Source organism: Archocentrus centrarchus, chromosome 7 (assembly GCF_007364275.1).
Source record: "Archocentrus centrarchus isolate MPI-CPG fArcCen1 chromosome 7, fArcCen1, whole genome shotgun sequence".
NCBI classification, from domain to species: Eukaryota; Metazoa; Chordata; class Actinopteri; order Cichliformes; family Cichlidae; genus Archocentrus; species Archocentrus centrarchus.
This window is the reverse complement of record NC_044352.1, coordinates 32,679,357-32,692,498: the sequence shown is the minus strand read 5'-3', so window position 1 is coordinate 32,692,498 and position 13,142 is coordinate 32,679,357. Positions and strand designations below refer to the sequence as shown.

The 13,142-nt window shown below is 43.6% G+C and overlaps 1 protein-coding gene across 6 annotated transcripts in view; it reads right to left on the bottom strand.

The window, feature by feature from the left end:
• Positions 1-2,394: 2,394 nt before the first annotated feature.
• The window catches only part of wu:fa11c10 (protein FAM110A), a 29,329-nt gene continuing 18,581 nt past the window's right edge, over positions 2,395-13,142 (bottom strand). For 5 of the 6 annotated variants that reach the window (XM_030734407.1, XM_030734409.1, XM_030734408.1 and 2 more), the window contains 2 exons: positions 5,626-6,034; positions 2,395-5,326 (listed from right to left, as the gene is read on the bottom strand). In XM_030734407.1, coding sequence (XP_030590267.1) covers positions 3,919-5,316 — 1,398 coding nt within the window. In that variant the 5' untranslated portion in view covers positions 5,317-5,326; positions 5,626-6,034 and the 3' untranslated portion in view covers positions 2,395-3,918. Of the gene's footprint in view, positions 5,327-5,625; positions 6,194-13,142 lie in introns of those variants that run through there. The other variant, XM_030734406.1, reaches the window with a different exon arrangement.

Here is a 13,142-nt window from a genome sequence, read left to right as displayed (position 1 = left end):
TGAAAACTAATTTTTTTTAAAATGGAATCAGACTCAAAGTCTGATTATGGCACTCACATGTGACCTAAAAGTCAATTTAATTGAAGAACAGATTAAAGGCACAGAAATCACTCTCAGTTCTTGTTTGATGATGTTATAATGGCACCAAATTGAGAATTAGCACCCCTAGCTTAATGCACCAACCAACTCCTAATGTCCTTCTAAATGTAGTGGGCACCAACAAACCTCACTGTATTTTACCAGCATTATTTCATTGCAGGTACTGTTAGCTAATATTATAAGTAGCAACAAAATAGCTGGAACAAACCACAACCCAGCTAATATAACTAACATTACTGGGTGTAACGATGTGGTGTTACTTTGTTGTGCTGTCAGCTATTTCAATTTAATTTTGCATGTTTACTTAACTGAAATAACTGCATTTTACCCCAACTAAACATGAAAATAAAGGTTTTATTTTTAACAGCTGTTTGTTCAAAACTAAGATTTTGATGACTAAACTGTCAGTTTTCTCTAATTTAGCACAAATGGGCACCTGGATTCAAGGATGAACTGATTAGACTTCAGTGAAAGGTCAAGGTCACTTTAACCTCAGACCTGTCCCATTCTTAAGGCTTTTTCAGAGACAATCATATACTTGGACTCAAGGATGAACTAATTGAACATCTGGCGATTCACTTTTGGCTATGAGTCATCAAAACATTCTCAAACTACAACAGAATTTCACACAAATATCAAATAGGATAAAATGATGAAGTGTTGACATCCTATATCCAATGATCAAGTTCCTTAAGTTCTACAAAAATAAAGGTAACTTGCTACTGCATTTCAAATTTGGTTGGTGCCCACCTTCCTTCTGCACTATGGAGACATACATGGATGTAAACTGTAACATAAGGTGGATAACTAGGCTTCAGGAATTTAATATCAAAGGTAAGATGAAGAACTGAAGTACATTCTAATGACATCTGTCAAGACTTAAACCTGTTAAGTGGCCGTTTGCAACGCAAATGTCAAACGTTGCTCGACTCTTCAGAAGGGAAATTTTCAATGCAAATTAACAGAGCTGCTGATTTCACTTATCAGACTTTAAAAGGCTGCCCAGCTGTTCAGACTGTTACCATATGCATAGAATTCCTCTCAGTTCTTGCATAAGTATTTTAAACGATTTTCCTTCTCATTATTTAGCTCCAGCCACCAGCTTTCTCTATGGTCCTCGTCCATCTCTGTGCCTTTGACGGTTGTGATCCATTGGCCTGTTAGATTTCTTCTCTCTTTCCAGCTCAGTGTTGCTGGCTGTTCATCAGAGCTGCCTGAGAAATTAAGCAGGCTGCTGTCATGATGCCCAGACCCAAGTTCCAGGCAGCAATATGTATCATTTGCAACAACATTCCCCACTCCACCATACTTCAATTCTCTAGCCACCCACATACTGAAAACCAGTCAAGGGAACGTCAATCAAAGCCTTGTTCAGAGGGAGATTGTTCATGCGATCATGCCAGGGTGTAAAAGGACAGTGGTTTCAGAAGAACTTCAGTCCAGCTGTTTAAAAATGCCATAACACACAAATCAGAAGTGATGATTGATCTGAGGAGCTGGAAGAGGAGTGGAGAAATTACAGCACTGTTTTAATGAATAGTCTGAATCCCAGACTACTCAGAAACCCTTAAAGTTGAAACTCAACATAAAAAGGCCACACTGACATTTTTTTGTTGTTATAAACACAATAAAGCAAGTTTATTCATCTGTATGACAAGTTATTCTTACACCTTAGGACTTAAGACACTGCATCTTTTTGCCTGAATTGTTGAGGATATTTCTGACACTGTTCTGGAAACTGTCTGCAGCTACAGTTTCAACAACTTTGTTAGAATTCATTAATTGTTTACAAGTACCTTAACAATCTGTAAGTCCACGATGATGTTCTTAGTTTGTCGTTAAAGCATTACATCACTGAAGAACTAGCATAAAGTTTGCACCATTTGCATGTTTATTTCACGGCAGCTGCAGTGGAATCAAATCGTAACAGAATCACTGAGAAGTCTTTGCCGGACTTCTCCAGCATGAGCCGCTTCTGTGCATGTTTCCTTTGTGCTGTAAAATACTAAACTTTTAAGTTACCTTCCAAACACCCAAATTTAGATTCTCTCCTAAATGCAAACACCTTTGGTGTGAACAGCTTCATTAGCACAACTCACCAAATCTACCCCTTTCACACTGCCTCCCCTCAAACAGTGGTTTAAAGAACTAGAAGGCACAGTCGAGAGCGCCATGTGTCAATTACTCAATTATCCACTGAACTGGACCCACACCATACCAATCAGAAGCTGTGGGGTAGCAGCGTTTCATAAAAACTGAAAGCAGAGGCTGAAAGAAAAACAATGAACAGTAAAATACTTGAACTTTCTTTTTAATTAACTGTTCAGAATACACCACGGTAAAGCATTTTAGATCTCTCATCTCTTGAAGACTCTTTGGGCATTGCGTGCCAGATTCAACAGCACACTTCGTTCACCGGCGCTGCGGTCGTGTTCTCCAGCCCTCTGATCTGAGGAGAACCTGACCGCTGCTCATACTGGACATCGTTCGAAGGCGGCAGATACAGAGGATAGGAGGACTCACACATGGTGGGGGGGGTGGGGCAGACCTCTTGTTCCCACACAAACAGGAAGTCGAATAAATACACAACAGTCTCACTTTCTGTGCTCCTGTGAGAAGCAGGTGCAACATTCACACTTTGGATGTGTCTGCTTCCTGTATTTAAACGTCATCCTACATAAACTGTAATTCTAGAAAATACCATCAGATTGCACTTAAGAACAGAGATTGAATTCTGTACACAAAGTCATCCAATATTAAAAAATACATTAAGTTACATTTTCCAAATAAATATTGGTCCATTTTGTTAGTATGCCATCTTCCTGAGACACTTTCAGAGCCGCAGACATATTCATACAACAAAGATAGCTTCTCTTTTTTATAAGATCCATGAGTATTCTCTTTTCAAGTCTTCTTTCATCCATCTTTTCTTTTTTTTTTCCCCCTCCAACCTTTTTTTTTTCTGGAGGCTAAATATCTTTGTCATGCTACACTTACTTCAACCGTCTACTTATGAGCTCATCCTTCATCATATGACTTGCTCTCATCCGTGCAGGGACATACACAGCAAACTAATTTCTCAGGCTGCACCAGCGCAGCGTGAGCCATAACGTGAAGTGTGTTCTGGATGCGCACAACTAGACAATGTTACAGTCTGATATACAGACAGCGCTAACTGTAACTGACCTGAATGTGCGTCAGTGCAGTGAATTTATGTGAAAGGAAGACATGTGCTTGATGACATACCCTAAAAGAATGTATACAAACGTTTCACTCGCATGCTGACACAAATGTATATAATAACAGTCTTACCGCCAAAAGGGTTGGTGTTTAAAAACATGACTATGCTCATAGAAGCTTTTTGTGTGAGAAAGTTTCACAGTATCAACGTGGTTTTCTTCCTGGCTTGCTCGTTGGCAGTTTTGGCAGTCTACCTTTGTGCTGCCACACACACACACACACACACACACACACACACACACACACACACACACACACACACACACGGTACCTTTACATAAGGAGACACTATTGCCTTCATCCTCACTATTACCAGTCTATTATTGCTTTCAATACCAATATTGTTGCACAAGATCTAGTGAGGGCAGGGGGAGGGGGGGGGGGGTGCATCGTCTGTGTGGTCTTGCAGTCCTGACTTGCAGCCCAGTTCAAAAAATGTATGATGTGAAATTCCAAGAAAAAAAAAGTGAGTTTATACAGGAAACACAAGAAACAACTAGAGGATTATCCATAACTGTAACATAAGGCAGCAAAAGATGAACAAACAGGAGTCCCGTCTTCTTTCACGTCCCTGTCAGTCTATACGTTAGAAACAGCGCTGTTAGAATCTCTTGCCTGTCGGATGCCATATAGCCACTTGATGACTCGAGCGTTCCTCTCGATAACAGAGATGCCATAGGGCACCCTTTCATTGGCCCTGGGGGGCCCGTCTTCTTCATCATCCTCATCCTCCCTGACCTGGTCGGCCTCGTCCCCGCACTCCGAGCTGGGGGTGCTGACACTGCGGAGCTTAGAGATGGACACAATGTCTGAGTTGGCCCTTGTGAAGCGCTCCACTCCACCCATTCCCTCCACCTCCTCCGGGTCCAGCCCGCAGTAGTTGAAGAAGCGCTCCAGGTCGGCCGTGGCGCGGGAGTAGCGGTCGCTCAGGTCCGACTTAGAGCGGTGCAGGGATGGGTGCTTACGAGCAGACCCCTTGGAGCTGGCGTTTGAGATTCGGGTGAAAGCGGGTGAGGCTGGCGGGATCATGCCCGCTCGGACTAGCATCGGACTGGGTGGCAGGTAGGCTGAAGAGGGGGGCAGGGCTTGGGATGACTGAGATAGGGGCTGGGGTTGATTCTGAGAGGGTGGAGGGGGTGGTGGGGGTGGGAGCTGGGGGTGTGCAACTTGGCCCTGGGGAGTCTGTCTGGGCCTTAGCTGTGGCTGCAACTGGGCCCTCTGTGGCTTCCTTATCTCAGCCTGAGGCCGAACGTCCACCCTGCGTACTGTCACTGAGTTAGGGGAACTGTAGGGAACTGGAACACCAAAGCGGGGTGCACGTGCTGGGACAGGGGGGGGGCGTCGGGTCAGTTCTGCTGCAGGTGTCTGGAGATTGTTAGTGAGTGGAGAGGAGGTGCAGGAGGAGGTGGATGATGAGTTGGTGATGGTGTGATTCAAAGGTTTGAGGTTGTTTGAGGGTCGGCTGCTCCTCTCCTGCTCCCCTGAAAGGCTGCTGCCGATGCTCTTAGCTCCTGATGAAGGAGACGATGAGGAAGGGGAGGTGGAAGAAGAGGACTGGGAACCCGGGGATGGTCCATCGCATACATCACTGATTAGGTTATTTAGAATATCCAAGTTTAAAGCAGGTCGTCTCCTCTCTCCTGGTCCCTGTCTGCCTCCAGTGCTCTCCACCTCAGCTGGGGATCGGTTAACTTTCCGGGCTGGAGGAGTGTTCATCATCATCCCTGAAGGGACGAGGGGCTTGCGGATGATTGGAGGTTGGATGGGGGCCTGGCGGGTGAGTGCCACCTGCTGGCTTTTAACGTACTTGGCCTTGTCAGCCTCCAGGCGCTCTACAGCGCTCAGTTTGCGGGCCCCGGGCTCAGCCTGTCGGCGGAAATAATCTGGACCCTTGTTGAGTATCCTGAAAGGCATGGCGGAGGTAAAGGGGACCCCGGCCAACCGGCCATCTGATGGCCGCAGGGTCTCCACTGGCATTCTGCAGGAGCTGACAGAGAGAAAAGAAAGAGTTTATTAGTCACAAGTTTTTGAAACAGAAAATGATTCCCATTATGTGAAAACAGTTTTAACATCAGACATGAGCTGCAGACTAAACGAGCTGACAGAAGGAGAGGTGGGCGAGCGTGGGGCTTCAGTGGTTAGTGAACATTGTTTTAGAGCTCCTACACAACCTCTCTAAGCTTAAGGGGGGAGGAAAAAAAAAAAAGAAGCTTTTTTGTATTCCATTTTCTCCCCCTGCTCCCCCTCTCACACCCTTGCTCTCAGAACCCCTTTTAACTTCCTTACCGGTCGCTGTGCTGCTGCTCTCCCTTTCTTCCTTGCTCCAAGTCACCTCTCTTGCTCTTTTATCCGTCCTTTTTTACCAGTCTGGGCTCAGTGAAAGGCTACTTGCTAGACAGGGTCAGTTGAGGTTAAATTCCACTTTAGCCTTGTCCAGACCACCTCTATTAGCTCAGCGGTGATCCAGAATGGGGTTAGACTGTGAATCAGGGGTCACCAGTCAGCCACAGGGCAGCTGATGGCGTTTGTTTTTTTATCCAAAAGGCAAGTTTGGTAGATCAGTCGTCAGTGATACAGACAACACTGCAGCCTCTCTGATCCTCTTTACAATCCTCTGTTTAGCTCCAGTCCGCCTGTCCAGTTGTGATCAGATACAAAAAGCCGGCCGGCAACTCAGCAGGAGAGCCCCACAGTCCTGGAGAGTCAGAAAAGAAGAAGTCCAAGTCAGATAAATCTCCGTTTGCGTTCCACCACTTATTAACAAAAAGCACCCACACATATACTCTCTCTTTCTCACACATGAATGCACACTTGTCTGGCTGACAGACGGGACTCTCTTCAACACTGAAGTGGAGCAGAAGGGGCAGGCTTTAATACAGAGTCTGGCTCCTCCCAGCCAGCCAATCGCGCGTCAGGCTGGGAGCCTCAGAGGGGGCACAAGGGGCGGGCTGGGAGGCAGGAGGCACGCTCGCATTGGTCCAGCTCAAAAGAGATCCTAACCAATTGAGCCCCTCCCCCCCCCTCTCTTTGGAGCACAACAAAACTGAGGCAGGGCTTTCATTCAAATGAAAATTCTTTGAAAGGGAGAAAGGGGGAGAGAAAGGGGTAGGGGTGGGGGAGCGAAGGGGCAACACAGATGCAATTTTTTACATTGACTTGCATCAAGCTCAGTGGGGTGCTATGAAAACATGTGAAAAACACTGAAAGCCTGCTTCACTGTTCCTGCTGTTGAGCTCTTTGTCTTCAATTCAGCCCAGTCTAACTTCTCATAATGACAGAAAAGAAGCAGCTGTATTATATTTTTTTCCACATGTTCTTCCTTATAAACTTAGTACCTACGCTCAATGCAACTTAGCACGGTTCAGCCCAGCAATATGACAACAGCGGGGCTCCACCTGGGGGAGCAAAGGGGCAACACAGATGCAATATTTTACATCGACTTGCATCAAGCTCAGTGGGGGCTATGAAAACATGAGAAAAGCACTAAAAGCCGGCATCACAGCTCCTGCTGTTGAGCTCTTTGTCTTCATTGTGCTAAAATGCAAACAAACAATCAGCTATCCAAAACCTTATTCTGCTTATAACAAAGAAAAAACAAAACACATGTAACACCCTTTTAATGCAACGGACTTAATTTTTACAGTGTGCAAAAACAAACCTAAGTTTAAACAAAGACCATGAAAGTTTTTTTGTTTTTTTTTCCCCCTGTCCGAGCTCAATTAACATCTGAATTATTTCTCTCAGTTTTAGGGCTTCAAAACACCTCAGACACTCATGATGTTCTTATATCCCCACCCCCCCACACCCAACACACACAGGGGGAAAAAAAAAAATCCCCCCTCTCGCACACCTCTTCACCGCTGGATCTTATCATTAGCGTTTACAGCATTACACTCCAGGGTTACATCACATCCAGTTAGATAGAGCGTCCCTCCCCCACCACCTCCACCTCTCCTCCAGCATATCTATCGACACATTTTTAATTAATCTTTTTATAGCCGTCTTCCTTCCCCGTCTCCCTCAACACGTGACCCTGTTTTCCCAACATCTCCCCCTGTTTGACTCCCTCTTCGTGCTCCCATCTCTGAACAGCAGACCAGCAGCAGGCAAGACAGCAAAACTGACAGTTTATACTTGCTTTCAGGTACTGCAAGGGCTGGAATGAACACACACACACACACACACACACACACACACACACCCACACACACACACACACACACACACACACACACACACACACACACACACACACACACACACACACACACACCCTTTTATCTCACAACAGACCAAAGAAGAGCTTAAAATAGTCTAAACACTTTTACAGCACCAAAAAAAAAAAAAAATCCTTAGAGAATAAATTAATTCAGGGGACAGAGAAAAAAAATCTTTTATGGAAACAATGAATACACAATAACAAGAAAGCTCTGAGTGACAGTAACACAGGAAAAGAAAGGTGAGGTGCTTTAGTTGGTAGACAGACTCACAAGATGACGTCACTACAGCTGGAACTCAAACCAGTCTTAATTCTCATATTGACAGAAAAGAAGCAGCTGTATTATATTTTTATATTTTTTTCCACACGTTCTACACTCAGTGCAACTTAACACAGTTCAGCAGTTTTCCCTTAAAAACACAGGTCCAGCAATCTGATATAACAGTGGCACTCCACCTGCTACTGTAAATGCCTGGGCCACAGAACATTAAATATACTGACGAGCACAATGCAGCATGGAGCCAGTCACTCACACTGACTGAAACTAATGACTAACTGACTGTTGGCTTATTAGCACTCACCACTTCTTTAACAAAGAAGTTCTTGTTTCTAACCTCCTAAAAGGCAGAATTATTGAATCATCCAGACCGAAAGGCACAAAACTGTCTACATTTGTACACGATTTCCTCAGGTACTCCCCACAAGACACGTGTACAGCATCACTGACATGGAGCCTGGCTGCTTTCAGTGACGAGTATACTACAATATGTGGCCCTCAGTTTTTTCGCATCTTATCTTTTTTCTTCTTATTTTCTTCGGGGGGGGAGTGTTGAGCCTCACCACAAACTAAAAACAACAGCTCAAAAGCTACAAAGTTACAGGCAGCTGAATTACTGTATCTGGATCCATTCACAGAAACTCATCCTGAAATAAAGGTTTGACCAGAAACAGTGAAGACAAATGTTCAGTTTCACCAACGTCAGCCACCTCAGTTTCAGTATGCTGTGGCCTTGTCATTACACCAACACAGCCCTCTGCCAAGAGGGGAGAAAAAAGAAGAAGAAAAGAACAACACATCCTTTGCTCCAGATTTAGAGTCTTTTCATGTCTTCAAAAAGACTCATTTCTATAAGAATTGCCAACCTTTCCTGGAGTATTTGGCAGGACATTTTGCGCCACAGATAAATGGAACAAACAGGTTGTGATCCAATGTGTAAACTGCACGCAGACCAACCTGAACCCCATTCTGTCGTTCTAAAATGTATTTTAAAGATCTCTGTCACTCCTCATGTCTAACATACACTTAAACACAATAACTGCTGTGGACAAATGCCGTGGACACAAAGGGGGCAGGAGATCCGTGTCACACCAGTGTAAACCCACCTCTGCTGATAACTTTAATCCCCTGATCCACTATTTATTCAGTCTTTGTTACCATACTGGACTCAACAGTTTGGGCATTGATATTGTTAGTTAAGAAGAACGAGTTCCAACAACTGGCAATAATTACCATCAAGCTGCTAAATGAATTCCCTCTTCATGGAGATTAGATGTGCTTTAAGTATGTAAATGTTAACCCAGTTACCCTCCTTCCTCTGAGCTTGCCAGTGAGAAGAGCCGTCCACATGCAAATACTGTGAGCCTGGATACTGACTACTTTTAAAAACAGTAGCTATTGTCATTCATTTTCCCAGTGAAAGGGATCAGACGGCTAAAAGCGGCTCCGCTAATGGGCCTAATGTGTGTGCAAACGACACCATTAAGCCTCTCGTCCCCACTGGTCCACAAGTTGACTGATGCAGCAATGTTCCATTTAGTTTCTCTAACTTTCCATTCATGTTCTGTAACTGCAGTTACACAAACAGCTGATGTCTCCAAAAAGGCAAAGACCGCAGCGTCAGACCGAGGACTGAAATTTCTATTCCTCAATGGAAACTCGCTCGATACTATTATCATCACAAAACTATGCAAACCGCTGGGTTGTTATGAATCTGAATGTTTTTACATTCAGTTTTCCAACCACCATATTAGTGAATAACAGTATGGTTTATGAGGTCTGCTCTGTGTGTGAGACTGCATTTCATGGCATGTTAGTGACTCTGGGGTTGTGTATAACAGAATGTTTAAAAGCAAAGAGAAGTTCAAAATGTCTGTGCAGAGATGTTGCAAAGCAGCTGAAAGGAAGCAGCTGACTGGCACTTTACCACAGCTGACTTGACCACACAGCCTCCTTAAGTCTAATTACAGAGCGAGCCCGTGAATGGGAACGATTTGCCTCGCCAATATTTTCTAGCGAGTTACTGAATAAGTAACAGCACGTGAGGAAATGGGTTTCAGTCAAAGAGGAAAGTTTGTTTTTACACTTGTCTTTCTAGAAAAATATCCTCAAACACACAAATAAAAGAATAAGAGGAAGATGCAGCAGCGTGAAGGTCCAAACACTGAAGGACAAGAAAAAAAGATTTGTGTGGTGCGTGTTGTGACGCCAGCTGGCATGTCATAACACAGTGGCCTTGATCTCAGTGGGTAATAGTACAGAAAACAAGAGAAAGCTCAACTAAAGAGCGATACAGTCACCCTCCCACACCCAGAGAGACACTCACAAAAAGAACTAATCATATCGAGTCTTAAACTGTCTTCCTGATGATGATGATGAAGATGATGACTCAAAGGCAAAGTGCAGCTACATGCAATAATATTAAAATCCTTCAGTTTTTGGGGACGATCAACATTGTTCTCAGTAAGAGTCACCTTTACCCCAGCAGGAAAGGAAAGAAGGTGAATTCATCAGCAGTGATTTCTCAGTTTCTTCACCCACCGGAGGGATGAGCAGTGATGCATTTCACAACAGAACACATGTGGGAAAGAGGAAAGAAAAAAAAAAACAAAACAAAAACAAACATCCTCGGCTGGAGCGTTGGCATGCTCAGCAGGTTGACCCTGTTTTGCGGTGAACTTAGCCCATCTATTTCTGGACACTTGGATTTCCCCAGTTTGCTAATCAAGCCTGTGCACAGCCCACTGGCAACTGCTGTAGCACTCCCACATGGAAACGTTCCACTACAATGTGAAGTGTTCAGCAAAAATAACAAAAAACAAACATGGAGGCATGTAAAGGGTACTTATGCTTCAGCTAGTCATGTAAATTTTTTTTTTCTTAAGCCAAAATGCAAAACCAAAAACTATCAACTTTGAGTCGAGGAAACTGATTGCGCAGCATGCTCACTCATTTCAGAGCAACAATGTCTTCAACATCTATTTAAATTTAAAAAAACAAACAAACAAAAAAAAAAAAACTAGACAGTAAGCAGGGGTCATACTAAGAAATCTCTCATCATCTTGTCATACACAGTTCAGGGTTCAGCTAGCATCCTTCCAGTGTGTAGATGAATGATAACCTGATGAGAATTAGACACAGCTTGGATAGAAGCTAATGCAACATAAGTCCTTGCTCATTATCCCACTGGGACACCTCAGCTTCACTTTTTAAGTCAATAAAAAGCTTAAAAGAAGGGTTCAAAAGGTTATCAGCCACTCCCTTTAGGAGCTCCCCAAGTCAGCCCTTAAGAATGATAAATGAAGACGGGCGATCGTGACAGCGCCAGACCTTACTGCTCTTGCCTGACCACACAGTGCTGAGCACTTATCAGCTTTGGCCACGTTGCTCAATTCCAACCAAAAAACAGCTCCTGGCTGGATGGTCTGACATGCATGACTGTCTGGACTACAAGGTTATGCAACTGTTGTTATACGCACACAAGTCTAGTCAACTACAAAAACAACCACTGAACCATGAGCAGACAGTTATTATAGCCAGCTCCATCTTTTTTTGAACCTCTCCATCCATCGGTCTCCCCTTAAACCCCCCTCCTCCACCTCTGCCCATCTCTGTCTGCGTCTGTGACCCAGGAAACACACACATCCATATACAATTACACCAGCGGGGGAATGGGGGTCAGACCAATGAACTCCTGTGTTGTGTGTATCTGGAGCTGTGTGTGTGTGTGTTTGTGTATGTTCATGTTAGGATGAGAGTTTTGACTGAGTAGGTAATCAGAGGAGAGCAGGTGGCTGAATCCTCCCTTGGGAAAACTAAACCAAGCTGTGAAGACAAATAGAGAACATCTGTGATGTGTCCACATTAGTAAAAAACAAGAACGAACAAACGATGCTGAAAAAGTCATATTTAGATACAGGGATCATTTTATTGGAGTAGTAAGAAAAGAATAATGGTAAGCAAAGTCTATAGCTGATGACATCATCTACTGTAACAGGTATGGGTTTTTTTTGTTTTTTGGCTAACTTACTGGATAATCAAAAATTAGAAAGCTGACATTAAGTTTAGCTGCAGACTCAGTTATTGTCGACCATATAAACAGTTAAACTATGCATGCAGATTATTAGTTAACCCAGTTGCAGCATCATAACTAAATGCGACAAATAATGACTTACATTAACATACATCACGGTCAACTCATGTTAGTGTTGTGTTACAGTTATAGAAAACAACAATAGCCTTATAGTGAGTCAGGTTAGTAACATAACCAAGTTAGCTAAACCGTGATACTGCCTTAGCTAGCTCAACTCTTCCATTTTAATCTTGCGACCGGGCGTTGCGTACATCAGCAATTACAATTACCGCCCGAGTTCAAGCAAGTTTCAAGTTTTTGCTAAAAGTCTTCTGATACCCATGAGGCTGTGATTGTTTTACAACTAATTATTCATGACCTAAGACGCAAAATTATAAGTAGGTATATAAATTTGACAATGTTATATTTCTATATCATTAGCTATTTTTTTGTCCTTTCAATCGTTGATATAAAGTCTGAAGATCTGCATTGTGAACATTTAAATTGTACTTGTTACGAGCACTATAGTCTGCCTGTAATCATCATTGAATACTATAAAGGCAGGAAAACAGTATGAGAATCACCCTAGATAGATGCATTTATGGGTGTGACCCTCCTGGAGTGAGGGATACTATACCTATAACCTCTCCTCAGGAGGGTCACATCAGGGTCACACCTTCAGGGCAGGAGGCCTAACAGTGGTATGTAAATGACTTGTGCTGTGCTTCTATTTTCACTTTAGAGCCCATTAGAGTTGCACAGCTAAACTCTAATCTTAGAGCCCCACCCTCCATTGTTGTGTATATAAGAGGTTTGTTTTCAAAATCAAATTGTGAGATTTATGAGCTGTAAGCAAGCTGCAACAGCTTAAGGCAGATCATCAGAATTTCTTATGATCAGCCTTGTGACTTTCTTGACACATGCAATGACTCAGCCTGTTCGAGTCTCACCACGGTCACTTCACACTTGTTTTAAACGCACAGCTAATGTCTCATTTAGACTTCTGCATTGAATATATGGAGAGCCCATGCCATAAACCAACATTTATGCCTGTGTGTGGTGTGCCTCCACTGGTCTACAATTTTGCTGCCAAAACACTAGTTGGTAGAATTTCTCTCTTCGAATGGATCCATTACGTTCCAGTTAGAAAAACGGCAGCAGAAGTAGGAGGAAATGCTCAGAAGGAATCGAGGGTACTGAACAGGCCAATCAAAGTTGTTGGGGGCTACATCAAC